Source organism: Aotus nancymaae, unplaced genomic scaffold (assembly GCF_030222135.1).
Source record: "Aotus nancymaae isolate 86718 unplaced genomic scaffold, 86718_ANA_hifiasm-v0.15.2.pri h1tg000028l, whole genome shotgun sequence".
Taxonomy (NCBI): Eukaryota; Metazoa; Chordata; class Mammalia; order Primates; family Aotidae; genus Aotus; species Aotus nancymaae.
In genome coordinates, this window is record NW_026988441.1 from 38,002,344 (window position 1) to 38,027,945 (window position 25,602).

At 49.1% G+C, this 25,602-nt stretch overlaps 1 protein-coding gene and 1 non-coding gene across 2 annotated transcripts; one reads left to right on the plus strand and one right to left on the minus strand.

Annotated features, from left to right (window-relative positions):
• Window positions 1-252: 252 nt before the first annotated feature.
• ACER1 (alkaline ceramidase 1) lies at window positions 253-21,898 on the plus strand. Its single transcript, XM_064380731.1, has 6 exons — window positions 253-345; window positions 15,681-15,795; window positions 15,901-16,042; window positions 18,195-18,332; window positions 20,751-20,888; window positions 21,161-21,898. Exons 1-6 carry the CDS (start codon window positions 253-255, stop codon window positions 21,327-21,329), a joined length of 795 nt encoding a protein of 264 aa, XP_064236801.1. The 3' UTR covers window positions 21,330-21,898.
• On the minus strand, window positions 5,134-5,240 carry LOC135276911 (U6 spliceosomal RNA). Its single transcript, XR_010344459.1, has one exon. It is a non-coding gene; the product is annotated as a U6 spliceosomal RNA (small nuclear RNA).
• Window positions 21,899-25,602: the final 3,704 nt, after the last annotated feature.

Here is a 25,602-nt window from a genome sequence, read left to right on the forward strand (position 1 = left end):
TAGTGAGTCTGGATGGGAGGCCTCTTCCCTGCCCACCTCTGCCCTGCCTGGACAGTGCCAGCCCCACGACTTATCCCCGGGGCTGCTGTCACTGCACAGCCAGGCCGCCCTGGTGCACCTGAGGAGCGGCTCAGCAGGTTTTTCCTCTCAGCCTGCCTGTCCTCTCCCCCGCCTCACCGGGGCCCGGCCCTCCCAAGCTCGCCTTCTCCTCTCTGCCGGGCTCAGCCAGCCGGTGGCGGGCACCGAGACAAGATGCCCAGCATCTTTGCCTATCAGAGCTCCGAGTTGGACTGGTGTGAGACCAACTTCCAGTACTCGGAGCTGGTGGCCGAGTTCTACAACACGGTGAGCGTGAGGGTGGGTGGAGGAGTCTCTCCAGGTGCCGGTTCGAATCCCGGTTCCTCCCTATTGATCCTTACTGGGGAATCTTGCTGGAGAGCTTTGCCCGTCTGAACCCTAGTTTTAGCCAAAGAGTGTCAGCTTTCATTCATTTACTTGTGTTTACTTGACGCCAGGCTCTCACATCGGTGACCAGGAAACGAACTGGTTTCTGCTTTCCCTAAGCTAACGCTGATGTAACTGCAGGCATTTCCATCCTGGGGTGATGGTGCTTTCATGGCGGGGGGGCGGTACAAAGGCAGCTGTGGTCTGGGGAGGCAGAGGAGGCCCCTGAGCTAGAGGGGGTGGGCCAATCAGGAAAGGCTTCCTGGAAGAGGTGACTGTATCTGTCTTGTTCACAGCTGTACCCTCTGAACAACTTGTCCCGGTTTGCCTGGGACTGTCCTGGTTTCTGTATTTAAAAAGTTCCCGCTGGGCATGGTGGTTCACACTTGTAATCTCAGCAATTTGGGAGGCCAACGCGGGTGCATCACTTGAAGTCAGGAGTTCAAGACCAGCCTGACCAAGGTGGTGAAACCCTGTCTGTACTAAAAATAAAAAATTAGCCAGGCATGGTGGTGGGCGTCTGTAATCCCAGCTACTCGGGAGGCTGAGGAAGAACTTGGGAGGCGGAGGTTTCAGTGAGCTGAGATCGTGCCACTGCACTCCAGCCTGGGCAAGAAAAGAGAAACTCTGTCTCAAAATAAAACAAAGTTCACCTCTTGGCCGGGTGCGGTGGCTCACGTGTATAATCCTAGCACTTTGGGAGGCCAAGGTGGGCGGGTTGCCTGAGCTCAGGAGTTCGAGGTCACCCTGGGCAACATGGCGAAAGCCTGTCGCTACTATACAAACAATTAGCTGGTGTGGTGTTGGGCATCTGTAGTCCCAGCTACTCAGGAGGCTGAGGCAGGAGAATCGGTTGAACACAGGAGGTGGAGGTTGTAGTGAGCTGAGATCATGCCACTGCACTCCAGTCTGGGCGAAAGATCGAGACTGTCTCAAAAAGAAAAAAAGAAAGTCCCACCTCTTGGGAAACCCCTTGGTTTCAGGCATTCTGGGATGGTTTTCTTTTTCCCGTTAAAACACCACATGGGGTGCAGGTGCTCACGCCTGTAATCCCAGCACTTTGGGAGGCCAAGGCAGGTGGATCATGAAGTCAAGAGATCGAGACCATCCTGGCCAACATGGTGAAGCCCCGTCTCTACTAAAAATATAAAAATTATGGCCGGGTGCGGTGGCTCACGCCTGTAATCCCAGCACTTTGGGAGGCCGAGGCGAGTGGATCACGAGGTCAAGAGATGGAGACCATCCTGGTCAACATGGTGAAACCCCGTCTCTACTAAAAATACAAAAAATTAGCTGGGCATGGTGGCGTGTGCCTGTAATCCCAGCTACTCGGGAGGCTGAGGCAGGAGAATTGCCTGAACCCAGGAGGCGGAGGTTGCGGTGAGCCGAGATCGCGCCATTGCACTCCAGCCTGGGTAACAAGAGCGAAACTCCGTCTCAAAAAAAAAAAAAAAAAAAAAAATTAGCCAGGCGTGGTGGCAGGCGCCTGTAATCCCAGCTACTTGGGAGGCTGAGGGAGGAGAATCACTTGAACCTGGGAGGTGGAGGCTGCAGTGAGCCGAGATCATGACACTGCCTTCCAGCCTGTGTGACAGAACAAGACTCCATCTCAAAAAAAAAAAAAAAAACAAAAAAAACCACAAAAATACACCACATGGAAAGTGCTCAAAAATCGTAGATGTACCTAGCACCACGACTCATACCTGTAAGCCCAGCATTTTGGAAGGCAGAGGCAGGAGGATCACTTGAGCCCAGGAGTTCCAGACCAGCCCGGGCAACATAGCAAGACCCTGTCTCTACAAAAAGATTTTGTTTTTGTTTTGAAATGGAGTCTCACTCTGTCACCCAGGCTGGAATGCAGTGGTGCGATCTTGGCTCACTGCAACCTCCACCTCCCGGGTACAAGTGATTCTCCTGCCTCAGCCTTCTAAGTAGCTGGGATTACAGGTGTGCACCACCATGCCTGGCTAATTTTTGTATTTTTAGTAGAGATGGGGTTTCACCATGTTGGTCAGGCTGGTCTCGAACTCCTGACCTTGTGATCTGGCTGCCTTGGCCTCCCAAAGTGCTGGGATTACAGGCATGAGCCACTGTGCCCTGCCTTACAAAAAGTTTTTTAGGCTGGGTGTGGTGGCTCACGCCTGTAATCCAAGCACTTTGGAGGCCAAGGCAGGCGGATCACCTGAGGTCGGGAGTTCAAGACTAGCCTGACCAACATGGTGAAAACCAGTCTTTAAAAACAAAAAGTTTTTAAAAAATTAGCTGAGTGAGGTAGTGCGTTCTTGTAGTTCCAGCTACTCTGGAGGCTGAGGTGGGAGGATTGCTTGAGCCCAAGAAGTGGAGGCTGCAGTGAGCCAAGTTCGCACCACTGCACTCTAGCCTGGGTGACAGAGGGAGACCCTGTCTCAAAAAAAAAAAAGTGGATGCATAAATGATAATGGCATTTAACCGAAGCTTGAAAGCCAAAGACTGGTGCACTTGGCCATTCCCATACTGGGTACTGGGAACACAGTGGTGCTTGCCTGGAGCCCTGGGGATGATGGCATCCAGGGGTACTGCTTAGTTCTCTGCCCTGCACATAGCTTGCTGTGTACTAGGTATCCTAAACATTTTACATGAAACATCTGCTTTAATCTGCACACCGACATTGGGAGTTAGATGCAGTCTATATGATATAGACTTCGTCCCATTTTTCAGGTGATGAAACAGGTGTTCAAGGGAGTTTGAAGGCTGTACCCAGGGTCACCCTGGTTGTTAGAGCCAGGATTTAAACTTGGGGTGAGTCCAGGAGACTTTTTTGGGAGGCGGGTTGGAGGCTCAGTTCCAGGGTGCTCGGGTTGCCCTGACCCTGTTACCTTTGACCCCGGGGCTTCCCATAGCTGGGAGATGGGATTAGGAGACTCTGGGATCCACATGGTCTCACTGATTCTTGCTCTTCCTTGGCCAGAGATACGGTTTCTGTCCTCAGTAGTTCCACCTCTAAAGTGGGAGGGAGCTGATGATTGATCCTCAGAGGCTGAGATGATGGGTAAGGGTTCTGGAGCCCTTCTCTCTGGAATCACCAGCAACCCCTGTGGTCCAGTGTTCTCTTTCCTTCCCACCCACCGGTGAGAGTCCCCGCAGAACCATTGAGAGCCTGTGTGTTGTGGCTCTCCCCTTTAAACTAGTACTTTGGAAGGTCAAGACAGGAGGATCACTTGAGGCCAGGAGTTTAAGACCAGCTTGGGCAACATAGCAAGACCAGTCTCTAAACAAAATTTAAAAACTAGCTGTGGGCTGGGTGCTGCTGTCTTATGCCTGTAATCCCAGCACCTTGGGAGACCAAGGCAGGTAGATCACTTGAGGTTAGGAGTTCGAGACCAGCCTGGTCAACTTGGTGAAACCCCATCTCTACTAAAAATACAAAAATTAGCTGGGCGTGGTGGTGCACACCTATAATCCCTGCTACTTGGGAGGCTGAGGCACGAGAATCACTTGAATCTGGGAGGTGGAGGTTGCTGTGGGCCAAGATCACGCCACTGCACTCCAGCCTGGGTGACAGAGTGAGACTCCGTCTCAAAAAATAAAAAAATAAAACTAAAAACTAGCTGGTGGGCTGACGCAGGAGGATTGCTTGAGTCCAGGAGTTTGAAGCTGCAGTCATCCGTTACTGCACCACCGGACTCCAGCCTGGGCAACAGAGTGAGATCCTGTCTCTAAAAAATAAAAGGCACCTAGAAAGAGCTGATTCAGGTGTGAGCTGAGCCCGAGTACAGCCATGTGTTCTTATCTCATGTGAAATTGTCCTCCACTGGATTCTCCTGCAGCCTGTCCCCAGATAAAATAAATTGAGCCACCTGTAGCTACCTGGTAAGGCTGCAGGTCTCATACTCCTCTGATCACAGCATCTATTAGGAAAGAGATTTTACATCATGATCAGCCTGTACCTGCCTTTCCAGATGTGTATCATACAGAAACAAAAGTTGCACAAAACGAGACTTACCTTTCCCTGGTGCAAACACACTTGGAAACTTTCTATTCTGTCAAAAACTCTCTATCTAAGCAGGTCGGGGGTGAGGAATAGAATGAGAGTTATGTGAGAAAGTCTTCCCCAAGACTTTCTTCTCCAAAACACTTCTGAGTATCCCAAAGCTAATAAATCCCAAGCTAATAAATCATACACTTCAAAAGGGTAGGGTGGGTGGCTAATTTTTTCTTTCGTTTTTTTTTTGTTTTGTTTTGTTTTGTTTTGTTTTGTTTTGAGACAGAGTCTCACTCTGTTGCACAGGCTGGAGTGCAGTGGCACAATCTCACTGCAACTTCCGCCTCCTGGGTTCAAGTAATTCTCCTGCCTCAGCATCCTGAGTAGCTGGGATTACAGGCACACACCACCATGCCCAGCTACTTTTTGTATTTTTAGTAGATTTCACCATGTTGGCCAGGCTGGTCTCGAATTCCTGACCTTGTGATCCACCTGCCTCGGCCTCCCAAAGTGTTGGGATTACAGGCGTGAGCCACCATGCATGGCCCTTGTTTTTGTGTTTTTTTAGAGACACAGTCTTACTCTGTTGCCCAGCCTGGAGTGCAGTGGTGCCATCATAGCTCACTGCAGTCTTGACCTCCTGGGCTAAGGTGGTCCTCTTGCCTCAGCCTTCAAAGTAGCTAGGACCACAGGTGCATACCATCAAAGTTAATTTTTAAATTTTTTTTAAAAATATGGAACGCTTCATGAATTTGCATGTCATCCTTGCGCAGGGGCCATGCTAATCTTCTCTGTATCATTCCAATTTTAGTATATGTGCTGCCGAAGTGAGCACTTTTTTTTTTTTTTTTTTAAGATAGGGTTTCACCATGATGGCCAGGCTGGTCTTGAACTCCTGACCTCAGGTGATCCACCCACCTTGGCCTCCCAAAGTGCTAGGATTACAGGCGTGAGCCACTGCGCCCGGCCAATTTTTAAGTTTTTTATACAGATGGATGCTGGGTACAGTGGCTCACACCTGTAATCCCAGCACTTTGGGAGGCCAAGGTGGGCCAATCACTTGAGCTCAGGAGTTCAAGACCAGCCTGGGCAACATGGTGAAATCCCATCTCTATCAAAATTAAAAAAAAAAAAATTAGCCAGGTATGATGGCATGTACCTGTAGTCCCAGCTACTCAGGAGGCTGAGGCAGGAGAATTGTTTGAACCCGGGAGGTGGAGGTTGCAGTGAGTGGAGATGGTGCCACTGCACTCCAGTCTGTGCAACAGAGTGAGACCCTGTCTTAAAAAAATAGTTTTGTATAGAGTTGGGGTCTTGCTGTTCTGCCCAGGCTGGGCTCAAGTAATCCTTGACCCTTCACTTCCCAAAGTGATAGGATTACAGACATGAGCCATTGCACCCAGTGCCAACCTTTTCTGTACAGGGCCAGCTATTAAATAGTTTTGGTTTTATCGGCCATCCAGACTCTGTCTCAACTATATAACTATGCCACTGTAGCTGGAAAGCAGCCACAGATAATAGAGAAATAAAGGAGTGTGGCTGTATGCCAATAAATTTGAGAAGCAGTCTCGCTGTGTCACCAGGCTGGAGTGCAACGGCACGATCTCGGCTCACTGCAACCTCCACCTCCCAGGTTCAAGTGATTCTCCTGCCTCAGCCTCCCTAGTAGCTGGGACTACAGGTACGCATCACCACGCCCAGCTAAGTTTTGTATTTTTAGTAGAGATGGGGCTTCACCGTGTTGGCCAGGATGGTCTCAATCTTTTGACCTCGTGATCCGCCTGCCTCGGCCTCTCAAAGTGCTGGGATTACAGGCGGAGCCACCATGCCCGGACAACCGATAAAATTTTTTTGATTGACACTGAAACGTACCTTTCATTTAACTTTCACAGGTCACAAAATATCTTTTTAATTTTTCAATCATTTGAAAATGTAAACATGATTCTTAGCTTGCGGGACACATGACAGAAGACAGTGGGCTGAACTTCACCCACAGGCAAAAAGGGTTTATTTCTTGTGTTCTTCTTTTTTTTGAGACAAAGTCTTGCTCTGTCACCCAGGCTGGAGCGCAGTGGCACCATCTCGGCTCACTGCAACCTCCGCCTCCCGGGTTCAAGCGATTCTCCTGCCTCAGCCTCCGGAGTAGCTGAGATTACAGGCGCCCGCCACCACGCCAGCTAATTTGTTGTATTTCTAGCAGAGATGGGGTTTCAGCATGCTGGCCAGGCTGGTCTTGAACTCCTGACCTCAGGTGATCCACCTGCCTCGGCCCCCCAAAGTGCTCTGATTACAGGCGTGAGCCACTGCATCCTACCAGGATTTTTTTTTTTTTTAATCAGAGATAATTTCCATAGACCACAAGGTTTATATATAAAGTCATCCCTGAGTAATTTGTAATTGTAATAAATGAAGTGGAAACTATAATATTCTCACCCATGTGTGTAGGGCTGGATATATGCTGGTGAATTAGCATGATCAAAAGTGAAATATAGACTGGGTGTGGTGGTTCATGCCTATAATCGCAGCACTTTGGGAGGCTGAGGCGGACAGATCAGCTGAGGTCAGGAGTTCGAGACCAGCCTGACTAACATAGTGAAACTCTGTCTCTAGTAAAAATACAAAAATTAGCTGGGCATAATGGCAGGCACCTGTAATCCCATCTACTCAGGAGACTGAGACAGGAGAATCACTTGAACCCGGGTGGCAGAGGTTTTAGTGGGCTAAGATGGTGCCATTGCACTCCAGCCTGTGTGAAAGAGGGAGACTCTGTCCAAAAAAAAAAAAGTAAATAAAAAGTGAAATATATGCTGGCAAAATAGTCAAATCAAAGAGGCTGCTGATCTAGGACTGTAAATGAAAGAAAATACGTGGCAGAAAAAATTTTAAAACCTATTCTCATTGATTTCATCATTATCTGTTTATGAGTCATGACTCACAGTTAGAAAAAACTTCTCTGAAAAAGAATCTTTCTTGTCACCCAGGCTGGAGTGCAGTGGGGCAATCTCGGCTCACTGCAACCTCCACCTACCAGGTTCAAGAGATTCTCCTGCCCCAGCCTCCCGAGTAGCTGGTTCTACAGGCGTGCACCATCATGCTCGGCTGTTTTTTCTATTTTTTGGCAGAGACAGGGTTTCATCATGTTGCCCAGGTTGCTCTCAAACTGCTGACCTCAGGTGATCTGCCTGCCTCAGCCTCCCAAAGTGCTGGGATTATAGGCGTGAGCCACCACACCCCGCCTGCTCCCAGCCACTCATGATCAGGGTTACAGAAACAGAAAACACCCAAAGACTCCACATGTAGGCGTTGGGTTTTGAAAGATGAATAGGAGTTTGCCAAGTGGGGTAGGAGTCTGGGGAAGGAGAGCAGAAGAGGGGAAACATATGCGCTCAGTTCTGGAAGTCAAAGAGGAGCTGGTCAGATTGAGAAAGCAGAAAGTATGTTCCTGTGGCTAAAATGTGAGGCGAGATGAAGAGAATAACGGTTTGCACGCTTGGTTAGAGTGCTGGAAATGTATCCTGTGTTCATTGATGGACTCATTCATTTATTCAACCAAAATGCCATAAAACAACTTTTGCTGGATGATCCTGGGATTCCAGAGAGGCCCAGTGCCCCCAGGTTGTAAGAGATTCAGAATGAGAAACAGATTTCTTCAGCCCCGTGGTTAGCTTGAGGCAGAGAGAGGAAGGAGGTACCAGAAGTGGGGTGTCAGAGGATGGGGCGTAAGGCCTCTGCTTGCTGAATGGGAAAAGAACAGCAGCAGTACTCTGGGGGCCAAGGTGGTGGCTCACGCCTGTAATCCCAGCACTTTGGGAGGCCGAGGCACGAGGATCACTTGAGCTCAGGAGTTTCAGACCAGCCTGGGCAATATAGTGAGACCCCATCTTTACAAAAAATTAAAAAAAAAAAAATAGCTGAGCGTGGCGGTGCACACTTGTGGTCCCAGCTACTCCAGAGGCTGAGGCAGAAGGATTGCTTGAGCCCAGGAGTTCAAGGCTGCAGTGAGCTATGATCGCACCACTCCACCCCAGCCTGAGTGACAGAACCAGACGGCCTCAAAACGAAACAAGCCAAACTCAACAACAACAACAACAAAAAGAAACAATACCATGGAAACCAAGTCTGAAAAGGATGAGTAGATGTCCTCTAAGGCTCCGGATTTTGTTGCGTTGTTTTAGTGACGGGGTCTTGCTCTGTTGCCCAGGCTGGAGTACCGTGGTGTGATTATAGCTCACTGCAGCCTTGAACCCCCAGGCTCCAGCGATCCTCCTGCCTCAGACCCTGCAGTAGCTGGGATTACAGGCGTGGCCACCACGCCCAACTCAAGGCTTTGGAGGCAAAGGGAATAGCATATGTAAAGGTCTTTTTCGTTGTCGCTGCTGGTGTCGTTTTGAGGCAGAATCTGGCTCTGTCGCTCAGGCTGTAGTGCAGTAGCACGATCTCAGCTCACTGCAACCTCTGTCAGGTTCGAGCAATTCTCCTGCCTCAGCCTCCCCAGAAGCTGGGATTACAGCACCCACCACCACGGCTGGCTAATTTTTTCTTTCTTTTCCTTTTTTTTTTTTTTTTGAGATGGAGTCTCTCTGTGGCCAGGCTGGAGTGCAGTGGTGCAATCTCGGCTCACTGCAACTTCCACCTCCCAGGTTCAGGTGATTCTCCTGCCTCAGCCTTCTCAATAGCTGGGACTACAGGTGTCCGCCAGCATGCCCAGCTAACTTTTATATTTTTAGTAGAGACGGGGTTTCACTGTGTTGGCCAGGAAGGTCTCTATCTCTTGACCTTATGATCCGCCTGTCTCGGCCTCCCAAAGTGGTGGGATGTCAGGCGTGAGCCACCACGCCCAGCTAATTTTTTTCTATTTTTAATAGAGATAGGGTTTTACCATGTTGATCAGGCTGCTCTCGAACTCCTGACCTCGAGTGATCCACCCACCTCAGCCTCCCAAAGTGCTGGGATGTCGGGCGTGAGCCGCCGTGCCCGGCCAGGGTCTTGAGGTGGAAGAGCACAGCCTGGAAGGAAGTAGAGTGGCCTGAAGTGGAGCCCAGGCTGTTGGTCGGAGAGAGACTGCGGGTGAAAGGACTGGAGAGGTTTCCAGGGGCCAAGTGGGGAATGTCAGGCTGAGGACTGTGTGCTCTGTCCTGAGAGCCTTGGGGAGCCATGGATAGCTTTTTTTTTTTTTTGGGAGACAGAGTCTCGCTCTGTTGCCAGGCTGGAGTGCAGTGGCGTGACCTCAGCTCACTGCAACCTCCACGTCCCGGGTTCAAGTGGTTCTCCTGCTTCAGCCTCCCGAGTATCTGGGACTACAGGCACCCACCACCATGCCCAGCTAATTTTTGTATTTTTAGTAAAGACGGGGTTTTACCATGTTGACCAGGATGGTCTCGATCTCTTGACCAGTGATTCACACGCCTCAGCCTCCCAAAGTGCTGGGGTTACAGCTGTAAGCCGCCCCGCCTCATGGGTGACTTTTGAACAGAGAAGAGTCATGATGTGGGGTTAGCTGGGGCACCTGGTGGCATTTGGAAGACAGGCAGAGAGCAAGGCAAGGATCATCCAACCGGAACAGAGGTTAGTGGTGTGGGCAGAGCAGCTCGAATAGGGGAGCGGAAGAGGTCCAGGTATGGGCTCCCTCAGTTCGCTCCTGCTTACATAGGTCCGGTGGCCTCCAGGTACAGCCTTCTTGTGGGTCAATGACAACTTAAGAGAGTATCTTTTTTTTTTTTTTTTTTTGGAGATGGAGTTTTGCTCTTGTTACCCAGGCTGGAGTGCAACAGTGCTATCTTGGCTCACTGCAACCTCTGCCTCCTGGGTTCAAGTGATCTTCCTGCCTCAGCCTCCCCAGTAGCTGGGATTACAGGCATGCGCCACCATGCCCGGCTAATTTTGTATTTTTGTTTGTTTGTTTGTTTGTTTGAGACGGAGTCTCGCTTTGTCGCCCAGGCTGGAGTGCAGTGGTGTGATCTTGGTTCACTGCAACCTCTGCCTCCTGGATTCAAGCAATTCTCCTGCCTCAGCCTCCCAAGTAGCTGGCATTACAGGTGCCTGCCACTACACTCAGCTAATTTTTTTTTTTTTTTTGAGATGGAGTTTCGCTCTTGTTACCCAGGCTGGAGTGCAATGGCGCAATCTCGGCTCACCACAACCTCCGCCTCCTGGGTTCAGGCAATTCTCCTGCCTCAGCCTCCTGAGTAGCTGGGATTACAGGCATGCGCCACCATACCCAGCTAATTTTTGTATTTTTCGGTGAGATGGGCTTTCACCATGTTGGCCAGGATGGTCCAGATCTCTTGGTCTCATGATCCACCCGCCTCGGCCTCTGAAAGTGCTGGGATTACAGGCATGAGCCACCGCGCCCGGCAACAATGTTACAGTTTCTATTTTATTTATTCATTTTTATTGCAATTACAAATGACTTAGGGATGACTTCGTATATAAATCCTGTTGTCTCAGAGAAGGCAGATGCCAGAAGTTGGATAATTACATGCATGAAACCAGACGCCATGACATGACGTGTGTCTAGCCCATGACACCCCCAGGCAGGATAGGTTCCTCTGGAACTCCTTTCTCCTTTGAAGAAAACACATGTTGGTGATCCATTCCCTGAAGGCCTCCTGGGGCTGATGGAGGGGTTTGAGTTGACGGGACAACAATTTCTTCTTCATTCAACGAGAATTGAGAGAGCATGAGACTCTGTTCTAGGCTCTGAGGATACAGCAGTGATCCAAGCACACAAATTTCCCTGCCCAGATGGGGCTAATGTTCTGGGGATGGAGAAACAGAAAATCAGCTGAAGTGAAGGCTACAAGATGCCAGGTGGTAGGAGGTGCTACAGAAGAAACACTCATGCGTTCATCCTCTTTTTAAAAAAATGGATTTGGGCTGGATGTGGTGGCTCACGCCTGTTAATTCTAACACTTTGGGAGGCTGAGGCAGGTGAATCATTTGAGGCCAGGAGTTCAAGACCCGTCTTGCCAACATGGCAAAACCCCATCTCTACTAAAAATACAAAAGAATTAGGCACCATGGTGGCATGCACTTGTAATCCCAACTACTCAGGTGGCTGAGGCAGGAGAATCACTTGAACCTGGGAGGAGGAGGCTGCAGTGAGCTGAGATCATGCCACTGCATTCCAGTCTGGGTCACAAAGTGGGACTCTGTTTCAAAAAAGTGGGACTCTGTTTCAAAAAATAAAATACAAAATTTTAAATGTATTTTTTTTTTTTTTTGAGACAGAGTTTCGCTCTAGTCACCCAGGCTCGAGTGCAGCGGCACGATCATAGCTGACTGCTGCCTCAGCCTCCCAGGCTCAAGCAGTCTTCCCACCTCAGCCTCCCAAGTAGCTGGGACTACAAATGTGTACCACCACACCCAGCTATTTTTTTTTTTTTTTTTGTAGAAATGGGGTCTTGCTGTATTGCCCAGGCTGATCTTGAAGTCCTGGGCTTAATCGATCCTCCCACCTTGGCCTCCCACATCCCTGGGATTACAGGCATGAGTCACCACACCCATCATCCATTTGTCCTTTTATTCGGCAAATATCTACTGAGCATCTGTCCAAACAGGGGGCAGCTGCAGAGTACGAACGCACAGCACCATGAAGGAAATAAGACAGACGCTGAACAACCCAGCTGTCCATCACAGACGCATGAATAAGCACATCGTGGCCCATCTGCACAATGGAATATTATTGGGAAATTCAAACACAAGCTACGACATGGATGAACCTTAAAACTTGATGCTCAGTGAATCACAAGAGACCACACATTGTAGGATGCTTTTTATAGAAAGTGTCCAGAACAGGCACATTCCCAAAGACAGAAAGCAGATTCGTGGTCACCAGGGTCTGGGGGAAGAAGGACTGTGGTGTGATAGCCAATGAGGACGGTGATTCTTTTTGAGATAATGAAAATGTTCTGAGCTGGGCATGGTGGCTCACGGCTATAATCCCAGCACTTTGGGAAGCCGAGGTGGGTGGATCACCTGAGGTCAGGGGTTCAAGACCAGTCTGGCCAACATGGGGAAACCCCGTCTCTACTGAAAATGCAAGAATTAGCCGGGCATGGTGGTACACATCTGTAATCCCAGCTACTCGGGAGGCTGAGGCAAGAGAATCATTTGAACCCAGGAGGCGGAGGTTGTAGTGAGCCAAGATTGAGCCACTGCACTCCAACCTGGGCGACAGAGTGAGACTCGGTCTCAAAAAAAAGAAAAGAAAAAAATAAAAAGAAAATGTTGTAGAATTAGATGGTTGCACACCTTACGAATACACTAAAATCCACTGAATTGCATAGTTTAAAAGAACGAATTTTATAGTATGTGATTGATGTCTCAATTTTAAAAATAGAGATGTTTAAAAAAAACAGCCCACATCTCTTGGCACCCCTAAGTACTGAATACGTTGTGGCTATTATTATTATAATACAGCAACCAGGGACATGAAAGTGACATTCATTAATTTTATTAGGTAATTATTCATTTCATTGAATTATTAGCACTGACTGTAATCCTCATAAAATCCTGTGAAGTAGGTACAATTATGCTTCCCATTTTACAGATGGGGAAATAAAGGCTCAAAGAAGGTATGTTTCTTTCTCAGGGCCTCACAGTATGTAAATTACAATTGCACAAAAGTTGCAGCTTCGCCTGGCACAGTGGCTCATGCCTGTAATCCCAGCACTTTGGGAGGCTGAGGCGGGTGGATCACAAAGTCAAGAGATCGAGACCATCCTGGTCAACATGGTGAAACCCCGTCTCTACTAAAAATACAAAACATTAGCTGGGCATGGTGGCGCATGCCTGTAATCCCAGCTACTCAGGAGGCTGAGGCAGGAGAATTGCCTGAACTCAGGAGGCAGAGGTTGCGGTGAGCCGAGATCGCACCATTGCACTTCAGCCTGGGTAACAAGAGCGAAACTCTGTCTCAAAAAATAAAGAAAATAAAAATTTAAAAAAAAAAAGTTGCAGCTTCTTAAAGAGCCTGGTCCTAGATTCTCTCCCTTAACTACAGTGCTATGAGACCACTTAACTACTGGGTGATTAAGAATTAGACTGGATGTCGTGGCTCATGTCTGTAATCCTAGCACTTTGGGAAGCCGAGGTGGGCGGCTTGCCTGAGGTCGGGAGTTCGAGACCAGCCTGGCCAACATGGTGAAACCCCATCACTACTAAAAATAGAGATTGGGATTTCACCATGTTGCCCAGGCTGGTCTGGATCTCCTGAGCTCAGGCAACCCACCCACCTCAGCTTCCCAAAGTGCTAGGATTACAGGTCTGATCCACTGCACCCGACCAATTTTTGTATTTTTAGTAGAGATGGAGTTTCACTGTGTTGGCTGGTCTGGTCTCCTGACCTCAGGTGATCCACCTGCCTCGGCCCCCAAAGTGCTGGGATTGTAGCCACCATGCCCGGCCATCACCTGCAGTTTCATTCACTCATGTATCTGGTGACCGTATGGGGAGGAATCCAACTACTGGATCTCCTCCAGTGTCTCTCTCTATCTCAATATGGCCTCTACACATGGTTTCTCCAATGTGGTGGCTTCAAGCATAGCCAGTCTTCTTGCGTGGTGGCCTAGGGTCCCAACGTCTCGTGCTGTGAGACAGAGAAAGGTGGAAGCCACAGTTCCTTTTATGACCTAACCTCAGAAGTCACACAGTATCATTTCTACTTCATGCTGTTTGTCAAAAGGGTATTGTATCATCTTTCCTTGTCTGCAAGGGCAAGGTCAACTCCTGATTCCACGTCCACATTTCAGCCCACAGGAAGAGGAAAGGGAGCAAGCTTTCCTTCAGTGGTTTCTGAAAGGACTGACCTGGAAGCAGTAGATGTCATTTACATTCTTATCTCATTGGCCAGAGCAGGTCACAAGGCCACAGTGAGTTGCAATGAAGGCTGGGAAATGTAGTCTTTCATTGGGTAAGCTGTGTGCCCAGCTCAAACTTGGGAGATAGTGTTTCTACAGGAAAAGGGGCTGGGTGCAGTTGTTCATACCTGTAATCTCAACACTTCGGGAGGCCTTGGTGGGAGGATTGCTTGAGACCAGGAGTTTGAGACCAGCCTGGGCAACATAGTGAGACCCCTTCTCTACGAAAAATAAAAAAGAAATTAGCCAGGTGGGGTGGTGGGTGTCTGTAGTGCCACCTACTCAGGAGGCTGAGGCAGAAGGATCCTCTGAGCTCAGCTATTTGAGGCTGCAATGAGCTTTGATCACACCACTGCACTCCAACCTGGCAGCAGAGCAAGACCCTGCCTCTAAAATAAATAAACACAAGAAATAGAAGAAGGAGAATATATATGGAAGTTTAGTCTTTGCCACACTCATTGAATGAATGAATGAACCAATAACGGATTAAGGAATTGATCTATGGCCGACCATAGACCAATATCAGCTGATGGTCAAGATCAGCTGAAGTGACCAGGCACAGTGGCCCATGCCTATAATGCCAGCACTTTGGGAGGCCAAGGCAAGTGGATTACCTGAGGTCAGGAGTTCAAGACCAGCCATGGCCAATGTGGCGAAACCCCGTCTCTACCAAAAATATAAAAAAATTAGCCAGATGTGGTGGTGGGTGCCTGTAATCCTAGCTACTTGGGAGGCTGAGGCAGGAGAATTGCTTCAACCTGGAAGGTGGAGGCTGCAGTGAGCTGAAATGGTGCCACTGCACTCCAGCCTGGGTGACAGAGGGATACTCCATATCTTTACACAACAACAACAAAAAAGATTGGCTGAAAAGATTTTTTTTGTTGTTGTTTTTGTCTTTTTTCTTTTTTTTAATTTTTATTTATTATTATTATTATTTTGTTAAAAAGTTGACAGGTGGCCAGGCGCGGTGGCTCAAGCCTGTAATCCCAGCACTTTGGGAGGCCGAGGAGGGTGGATCACAAGGTCAAGAGATCGAGACCATCCTGGTCAACATGGTGAAACCCCGTCTCTACTAAAAATACAAAAAATTAGCTGGGCATGGTGGCGCGTGCCTGTAATCCCAGCTACTCAGGAGGCTGAGGCAGGAGAATTGCCTGAACCCAGGAGGCGGAGGTTGTGGTGAGCCGAGATCGCGCCATTGCACTCCAGCCTGGGTAACAAGAGCGAAACTCCATCTCAAAAAAAAAAAAAAAAAAAAATGTTGACAGGTGAGTGATTGACACATCCTGGGTTGGTGAATTGCTTGAAATGCAGCAAGTAACGGACTGGCTGGTGACTGAGGGTCTGGACAGAGGGACAGCCTCCTCTGCCTCCGCTATCTGACAAGCTCCTTCCTATGGCTCTCTCTGTTCCAGTTTACCAATGTCCCCTTCTTCATCTTCGGGCCACTGATGATGTTCCTGATGCACCCCTATGCCCAGAGGCGCTCCCGCTACATCTACATTGTCTGGGTCCTCTTCATGGTCATAGGTAGGGAGGTGTGGTTCAGGTGTGGTTCAGGTCTGTGACAGTGGGGAGGCAGTCGGGGTGCGGGAGGTGGCAGCCCCCACTGACCGCCTGCCCTTGCCACTGCAGGACTGTTCTCCATGTACTTCCACATGACGCTCAGCTTCCTGGGCCAGCTGCTGGACGAGATCGCCATCCTGTGGTTCCTGGGCAGCGCCTATGGCATATGGATGCCCCGCTGCTACTTCCCATCCTTCCTGGGGGGCAACAGGTGGGTCAGGGCCTGGCCGTCTGCACAGGGTGGGGTCTGAGTCTTCCGTTGACTCTGCCTGAGCTGACCCGAGTCCCCTGGGTTCCCTCCCCTGAGCCCTTTTGGGACCCTTGGAATTCCTCCCCTGACCACTTCCGGTTTTCTCCTGACCCTGCCGAACTCATGTGGGCTTCTGGAGAGCCCTCCCCTGAGCTCACTGGTTTCTTGGACTCCCTCCTCTGATCCCACCTAGACAACGTCCCACTGGGACGTTCTCGAGACTGTTGGAGCCACCAGGAGTTCTAGGAACTCATGTCTATGCTTACCTGGGCCCAAGGGCCTCGTCCCTGAGCCTCTCACCTGGGGTCCCTGGAAGCTTTCATCTGAGCCTCTCAGACTCCCTGAGCCCCTCTCTTGATCTAACTGATCCCCACTCTTCTTGACCCCTGTAAAAGCCTCTTCTTCTTCTTCTTTTTTTTTTTTTTTTGAGACAGAATCTTGCTCTGTCACCCAGGCTGGAGTGCAGTGGTGCGATCTCAGCTCACTGCAGCCTCTGCCTTCAGGATTCAAGTGATTCTCTTGCCTCAACCTCCTGAGTAGCTGGGATTACAGGCATACACCACTATACCTGACTAATTTTTGTATTTTTAGTGCAGACAGTTTCACCATGTTGGCCAGGCTGGTCTTGAACTTCTGACCTCGAGTGATCCACCTGCCTTGGCCTCCCAAAGTGCTGGGATTACCAGCATGTGAAATTCTCTTCTAACCAGGCTTAACCCACTTGAGCCCTCCAGGACCCTCCAGCCCACCCGATCGTCCTCTGGGACCCCTGTAATCTTTCCTTACTCCCTACTGGGTCCTGGAGAGACACTGTCCAACATCTCTTCAATTCACCTAGACCCAGGGATCCCTCCTCTCAGACCAGCTGGGCTCCCCTGGATTCCTTGCCTGACCTCATTTGGGCCCTGGAAACCACCACACTCTCCCCGCCCTGCTGGGACCCTCTCATCCTACTCAGTCCTCCCTGGGTTAGACCCTGCCTGGGCTCACCTGGGATCCCTGAGACCTTCTGCTGAGTCCACCTGGGAACCTCAGAACCCTTTTCTTCTTTTCTTTCTTTCTTTCTTTTTTTCGAGATGAGGTCTTGCTCTGTCCCCCAGGCTGGAGTGCAGTGGCATGATCTTGGCCATGGCAACCTCAAATTCCCAGGCTCAAACGATCCCTGCCTCAGTCTCCTTAGCAGCTGAGATTACAGGCACAGGCTGCCACACCCAGCTAATTTTTTGTATTTTTGGTAGAGACGGGGTTTTGCCATGTTGCCCAGGCTGGTCTTGAATGCCTGAGCACAAGTGATCCTCCCGCCTCAGCCTCCCAAAGTGCTGGGATTACAGGCACGTGCCTGGCTAGGACCCTTCTCTTTTTTGTGTTTTAAAAACAGAGTCTCATTCTGTCGCCCAGGCTGGAGTGCTGCGGCACGATCTCGGCCCACTGAAACTCCCACCTCCTGGGTTGAAGTGATTCTTATGCCTCAGCCTACCGAGTAGCTGGGATTATAGGCATTTGCCACCACGCCTGGCTCAATTTTGTATTTTTAATAAAAATGGGGTTTCACCAGCAGGCGAGGTGGCCATATCTGTAATCCCAGCACTTTGGGAGGCCAAGGTGGGTGGATCACATGGTCAGGAGTTCAGGACCAGCCTAGTCAAGATGGTGAAACACCGTCTCTACTAAAAATATAAAAATTAACCAGGTGTGATGGTGGTTGCCTGTAATCCCAGCTGGCTGAGGCAGAGAATTGCTTAAACCCAGGAAGCGGAGGTTGTAGTGAGCTGAGATCATGCCACTGCACTCCAGCCTGGGTGACAGAGCGAGACTTTGTCTCAAAGAAAGAAAAAATAAAAGAAAAATAGAGTTTCTATTTTTGCCAGGCTGTTGGCCAGGCTGGTCTTGAACTTCTAGCCTCAGGTGATCCGCCCAACTCAGCCTTCCAAAGTGCTGAGATTACAGACATGAGCCACTGCACCCGGCCTGGCTAGGACCCTTTTCTGAGCCTAGTTGGGCTCCCTAGAATCCTCTCCTTTCCTCACCCACCTGAGCCAGAGATCTCCAGGTGGCCCTGCCTACAACCCCAGGACCTCCCTTCCCGCCTGCAGCTGAGACCCTTCCTCCGCAGGTCCCAGTTCATCTGCCTGGTCTTCATCACCACCGCGGTCAGCACACTCCTGTCCTTCCTGCGGCCCACAGTCAACGCCTACGCCCTCAACAGCATTGGCCTGCACATTCTCTACATCGTGTGCCAGGAGTACAGGAAGTGAGTGCAGGCTGCCGGTGTCTGGGCAAGGGGCTCCCCTCCCCCTCCTAGCACCCCGACTCCAGGCTTGCAGAGGGGACGTCCCTTCCCCAAGATCACCCACTAACAAGTGGCAGGGCCGGGATTTGAACCTGACTGCTGATCTTGTCCTTTTTGTTTTTTTATCTGAGATGGAGTCTCGCTTGTTGCGCAGGCTGGAGTGCCAGGGCGTGATCTTGGCTCACTGCAACCTCCACCTCCCGGAACTCAAGCAGTCCTCCCACCCCAGCCTCCCAAGTAGCTGGGACTAGAGGCATATGTCATCACACTGGGATAATTTTTGTATTTTTCTTTCCTTTTCTTTATTTTTTTTTTTTGAGACTGAGTCTCACTTTCACCAGGCTGGAGTACAGTGTCATGATCTTGACTCACTGCAACCTCTGCTTCCCAGGTTCAAGCGATTCTCCTGTCTCAGCCTCCCTAGTAGCTGGGACTACAGGCGTGTACTGACACGCCCAGCTAATTTTTGTATTTTTAATAGAGACGAGGTTTCACCATGTTAGCCAGGATGGTCTCAATCTCCTAACCTGGTGATCCATCTACCTCGGCCTCCCAAAATGCTGGGATTACAGGCATGAGCCACCGTGCCCGGCAAATTTTTGTATTTTTCTTTGTAGAAACAGGGTTTCGGCCAGGTGTGGTGGCTCAAGCCTGTAATCCCAGCAGTTTGGGAGTCCTAGGCGGGCAGATCACGAGGTCAAGAGATCGAGACCATCCTGGCCAACATGGTGAAACCCTGTCTCTACTAAAAATACAAAAAAAATTAACTGGGCGTGGTGGCGTGTGCCTGCAGTCCCAGCTACCTGGGAGACTGAGGCAGGAGAATTGCTTGAACCCGGGAGGCAGAGGTTTCAGTGAGCCGAGATTGCGCCACCGCACTCCAGCCTGGCACCTGGCGACAGAGCAAGACTCTGTCTCAAAAAAAAAAAGAAACAGAGTTTCGTCATGTTGCCCAAGCTGATCTTGAACTCCTGGGCTCAAGCGATCCACCGACCCCAGCCTCCCAAACTGCTTGATTACAGGTGTGAGCCACCACACCCGGCTGCATTTTGATGTTTAAACTGTTCCATTTTAGGCTGCAGGTAAACCTATGATTTTAACCATAAAGAACTTGTCTCATTCATCTCTGTTACACTCTTTCCCAACGGACACCGGGTTAGCTCTGCTGTCAAGGAAAGACAGATGCTGGTCTTCAGCTGTACCAAGACACTGGCTCTGGAGAATGTCCCCCCTCCCCATAACACACACACACACACACACACACACACACACACCACACACGTCCCATAGACGAACCGAAGTTTTCATGCCCTGACCCCCAAGTGCACACATACCTCTACCCCAAAACATACAAACACGAAAGGGCTTGTTGGTTAGGAATAAAGATTATGCAATCAGACAAACTTAATTTAGATTCCAGCTCTGCCACTTACCAGCGGTGTAACCATGGGGCGGGGTGGGGCATAGTATAATCACCTGTGCCTCAGTTTACTCATCTACAAAGTTCTTGTGGGGACTGAGTTGATATCTGAAGGTGTTTTATTATTTATTTATTTATTTAAATTTTTGTTTGTTTTGAAATGGAGTCTCACTCTGTCCCCCAGGCTGGAGTGCAATGGTGTGATCTCGGTTCACTGCCACCACCACCTCCTGCGTTCAAGCAATTCTCTTGCCTCAGCCTTCCAAGTGGCTGGGATTACAGGCGCCCACCACCATGCCCAGCTAATTTTGTTTTTGTTTTGTTTTGTATTTTTAGTAGAGATGGGGTTTCACTATGTTGGCCAGGCTGGTCTTGAACTTCTGGCCTGAAGTGATCCGCCTCGGCCTCCCAAAGTGCTGGGGTTACAGGTGTGATCCACCTCGCCCAGCCTATTACTGTTTTTTAAGACAAGGTCTTACTCTGTCACCCAGGCTGGAGTGCACTGGCGCAATCAGGGCCTACTGCATGCTTGCACTCCTGAGCTCAAGTGATCCTCCTGCCTCAGCCCCTCAAGTAGCTGGAATTGGAGGCTTGTGCCATCATGCCTGGCTAATTTTAACATTTTTTTTGTAGAGCTAGGGTCTTGCTGTTTTGCCCAGGTTGGTCTTGAACTCCAGAGCTCCAGCAATCCTCCCAACCTCAGCCTCCCAAAATACTGGGATTATAGGCATGAGCCACTGTGCCTGGCTTGAAGGACATTTGGAACTGCACCTGGTGTCCTGGAAATGCTCAGTGTTAGTTCTAAGCATGAGATTGGGCCCCCTCCGCTTGCACCCTCCATTGCTGCTCTTTCCCTTCTTCCAGTCTCTAAGGCTCATCACTGTGGAAGAAGGAATTTCCCATCAGCCCCCTCAGGTGCTGCTCTCTGAGCCAGCCCTTGGTCCCTCTCCCCTCTCTAGGACCAGCAATAGGGAGCTTCGGCACCTGATAGAGGTCTGCGTGGTTTTATGGGCTGCTGCTCTGACCAGCTGGATCAGTGACCGTCTGCATTGCGGCTTCTGGCAGAGGATTCATTTCTTCTATCTGCACAGCATCTGGTAAGCACCTGCTCTGATGCTCGAGGGGAGAAGAGCATTCAGAGTCAGGGAATTTTAGATGCCAGAGCTCAGAGCAGAAGCCTGTGGGCTGGGGGTGAAGGAGCAGAGAGAAGGAGTGCCAGATACAGGGACCTGGCAGTAGGGGATGGCTGCAGTCAGGGGCCAGAGCCAGAAGGTCTTTTTGGATGGTCAAGATCCATGAGCAATAAAGAGGGCCAGATTGAGGCTATGGGCATCTTGTGCCCTCATCTCCTTTGCTCTGCACTCCACAGGCATGTGCTCATCAGCATCACCTTCCCGTATGGCATGGTCGCCATGGCCTTGGTGGATGCCAACTATGAGATGCCAGGTGAAACCCTCAAAGTCCGCTACTGGCCTCGGGACGGTTGGCCTGTGGGGCTGCCCTATGTAGAAATCCGGGGTGATGACAAGAACTGTTGAGAACTGCCAGCCTCTTGACTATCCAGCCACCCGGGACTTGCCTGTGTCTTGAGAAGAGAGCCCCTATCAGGACGTGCGCCTGAGAGACACTCGTGGCTCCTTCCTCCGTCCCCTTCCATGCCCTCCTGGTCCTTCGCTGCCCTGCCTTGAGGCAGAGGCTGGACTTTGTGACATCTCTGAGCAGCAGCCTGGTGACCATGGGGGGGCTGTCTCATGCATCTCCCCTCCATGACCCGCCCCTGCCCTCTTTCATTTCCTTCCCTGTGTCCACAACCTCCCAGTGACCATTGTCACATGAGCTGCTAGGGCTGAGTTACCAGGTACTAGGATGACTGAAGGATGTGGCTTCTAAATATTAGCTTCTAGGCTGGACACGGTGGCTCATGCCTGTAATAACAGCACTTTGGGTGGCCAGGGTGGGTGGATCACGAGGTCAGGAGTTCGAGACCAGCCTGGCCAACATGATGAAACTCTGTCTCTACTAAAAATACAAAAATTAGCCAGGCGTTGTGGCACATGCCTGTAATCTCAGCTACTCGGGAGGCTGAGGCAGGAGAATTGCCTGAACCCGGGAGACGGAGGTTGCAGTGAGCTGAGATCGCACCACTGCACTCCAGCCTGGGTGACAGAGCAAGACTCCATCTCAAAAAATAATACTTAAATAAATACTAGCTTCTAAATATTGGTGGTCACTACCAGACTCCCTGATCTGTCTTTGGCCATGGCAATGTCCCTGGTTCTTGAGGGGCACCCCAGAGGATGAAGAACGTGACTTCTAGCCAGGCGCAGTGGCTCACGCCTGTAATCCCAGCACTTTGGGAGGCTGAGGTGGGCGGATCACGAGGTCAAGAGATCGAGATCATCCTGGCCAACATGGTAAAACCCCATTTTCATGGTGGTTAAGAGCACAGGGCTGGAGTCAGGCAGACCTAAGTTAGAATTCCTCCTCTACCATTTTCTAGTTGCACAATCTTGGGGAAGTGATTTTTCCTGCCTCTGAAGCTCAAGCACAGTGTCTGTAAAATAGAAGTAGTATTCCGTGTCTCGTGGAGGTTTTGTGTGGATAAAACAAACGAATGTGTGTGAAGTGCTTAGCATAGAGTCTGACAAACATCCAGCCATCCACTCACCCTTTAATTCACCTTCTTCATAATTTATTCATCCATTCATTCATTCATCTACCATTAATTCATCTATGTATCCATCCAGCCACCCTTTAATTCATCTACCCGTTAATCTATCCATTTACCCATCCTTTAATTCATCCACCCACCCACCCATGCTTTAATTCATCTCTCCATTAATTTATCCACCCACCCATCCTTGAATTCATCTACCCATTAATTTATCCATCTATCCATTCATCCACCCACTCTTTAATTTATCCATCCATTAATTTATCTATCCGTCCATCTACCCATCCTTTAATTCATCCACACATTAATTTATTCATCCAGCCACCCATGCTTTAATTCATCTCTCCATTACTTTATTCATCCGTCCATCCTTTAATTCATCTACCCATTAGTTTATCCATCTATCCATCCATCCATCCACCCACACTTTTATTCATCCACCCATTAATTTATCCATCTATCCATCCACCTACCCATCCTTCAGTTTATCTACACATTAGTTTATGCATCCACCTATCCTTAATTCATCCACACATTAATTTATTCATCCACCCACCCATGCTTTAATTCACCTCTCCATTAATTTATCCATCCACCCATTCTTTAATTCATCTACCCATTAATTCATCCATCCACCCATTCTTTAATTCATCTCGCCATTAATTTATCCATCCACCCATTCTTTAATTCATCTCACCATTAATTTATCCATCCACCCATTCTTTAAGTCATCTACCCATTAATTCATCTATCCACCCATTCTTTAAGTCATCTACCCATTAATTTATCCATCTATCCATCCACTTACCCGTCCTTTAATTTATCCATTAGTTTATTCATCTACCTATCATTTAATTCATCCACACATTAATTTTTCCATCCTTCCACCCATCCTTTTTTTTATTCACATCAGAGGACACTTCAGTGCTACCACCCATCCTATAATTCACTCATCTATTACTTTATCCATTCATCCAGCCACCATTAATTCATCCATCTATCCATTATCTATTGAACTCTCTGTTGAACTATCCATCTATCTGTCCTTTAATTCGCCCATCCAGTAGTTTATGCAACAGTTCCTTCTTTCATCTATTATCTACATTTTTATCTACCTATTCATTCATTAATGTCTCTATCCATCCACTGAACCATCCATTCATCTATCTACTTATCTCTCCATGTCTCTATCCATCCACTGAACCATCCACTGAACCATCCATTCATCTACTTATCTCTCCATGTCTCTATCCATCCACTGAACCATCCACTGAACCATCCATTCATCTACTTATCTCTCCATGTATCTATCCATCCACTGAACCATCCACTGAACCATCCATTCATCTACTTATCTCTCCATGTCTCTATCCATCCACTGAACCATCCACTGAACCATCCATTCATCTACTTATCTCTCCATGTCTTTATCCATCCACTGAACCATCCACTGAACCATCCATTCATCTACTTATCTCTCCATGTCTCTATCCATCCACTGAACCATCCACTGAACCATCCATTCATCTATCTACTTATCTCTCCATGTCTCTATCCATCCACTGAACCATCCACTGAACCATCCATTCATCTACTTATCTCTCCATGTCTCTATCCATCCACTGAACCATCCACTGAACCATCCATTCATCTACTTATCTCTCCATGTCTCTATCCATCCTGATATCAATTTTCATCATCATCTATCATTTATTATCTTTTCATTCTTTCATTCTTCCATCTGTTATCTATCACCTTACCCTACACCCATCCATCCATCCATCTGCCCACATTTAGCCATTCATTTGTCTATTCGTTTATCCATCCAAGTCATTCAACCATCCTTTCATTCATCTACTTTTCAACTACTCATTCATTCACCCATTCAACACAAATACATATATTGGGCTTCTGCTATTTATCAGACGCTAGCCTCTGGGGATGCAAGACAGCAAAGACATGTAACGTCCTTGCCCTAATGAAGGATATCGATATTAAACAAATACACACACACACACAAACACACACACACACACAGCACTTCCAGACATTGATCGGTGACAAAAAAGATAAAACACAATAATATTCTGGAAGATGGTGGTTGTGGGAACAGCCCTATCACACGGGCGGCCAGGGGAGTGCACTTTGCAGTTGAGCCCTCAATGACTAGAGGAAACCAACCGTACCAAAAGCCGGGGCCATCTGGGGCAAAGGGAGTGGCAGGTGTGAAACCCCTGGGATGGGAATGAGCTTGCAAGCTGGAGTAACAGAAATGGCTGTTGGCCAGGCTCAGTGGCTCATGCCTGTAATCCCAACACTTTGGGAGGCTGAGGCAGAAGGATCGCTTGAGCCCAGGAGTTCGAGACCAGCATGCGCAACATATCAAAACCCCCTCTCTATGAAATATATATATATTTTTTTGAGACGGAGTTTCGCTCTTGTTACCCAGGCTGGAGTGCAATGGTGCGATCTCGGCTCACCGCAACCTCTGCCTCCTGGGTTCAGGCAATTCTCCTGCCTCAGCCTCCTGAGTACCTGGGATTACAGGCACGCGCCACCATGCCTAGCTAATTTTTTGTATTTTTAATAGAGATGGGGTTTCACCATGTTGACCAGGACGGTCTCGATCTCTTGACCTCGTGATCCACCCGCCTCGGCCTCCCAAAGTGCTGGGATTACAGGCGTGAGCCACCACGCCCGGCCTGAAATATTTGTAAAAAATGAGCTGGGTGTGGTGGCATCAGCCTGTAGTCCCAGCTACTTGGGAGGCTGAGGTGGAGGATGACTTGAGTCCTGGAAGTCAAGATTGTACCACTGCATTCCAGCCTGGACACATAGAAAGAGGTTCTTAACCTGGGGGCCTTGGATGGGTTTCCACATTCACAGACCACTTGACATTGTCTGCAAAAAACAGGTGTTTAGACATACAACCTAGGCTCCTGGAGTGCATCACTTTAGACAGATGAGAATACTCTCATTTTATAGATGCGGCTCAGAGAGGGCAAGTGACTTGCCTAAGGCCACACAGCATGGACGTGAACCCAGTCTGTTCTTCCCCAAAGCTCTTTGCACTGCAGTGAGTCAGTGGTAGGATTGAACCTGGATCCCTGGTCACCTTGCTTTCTTGCTCTAGAAAC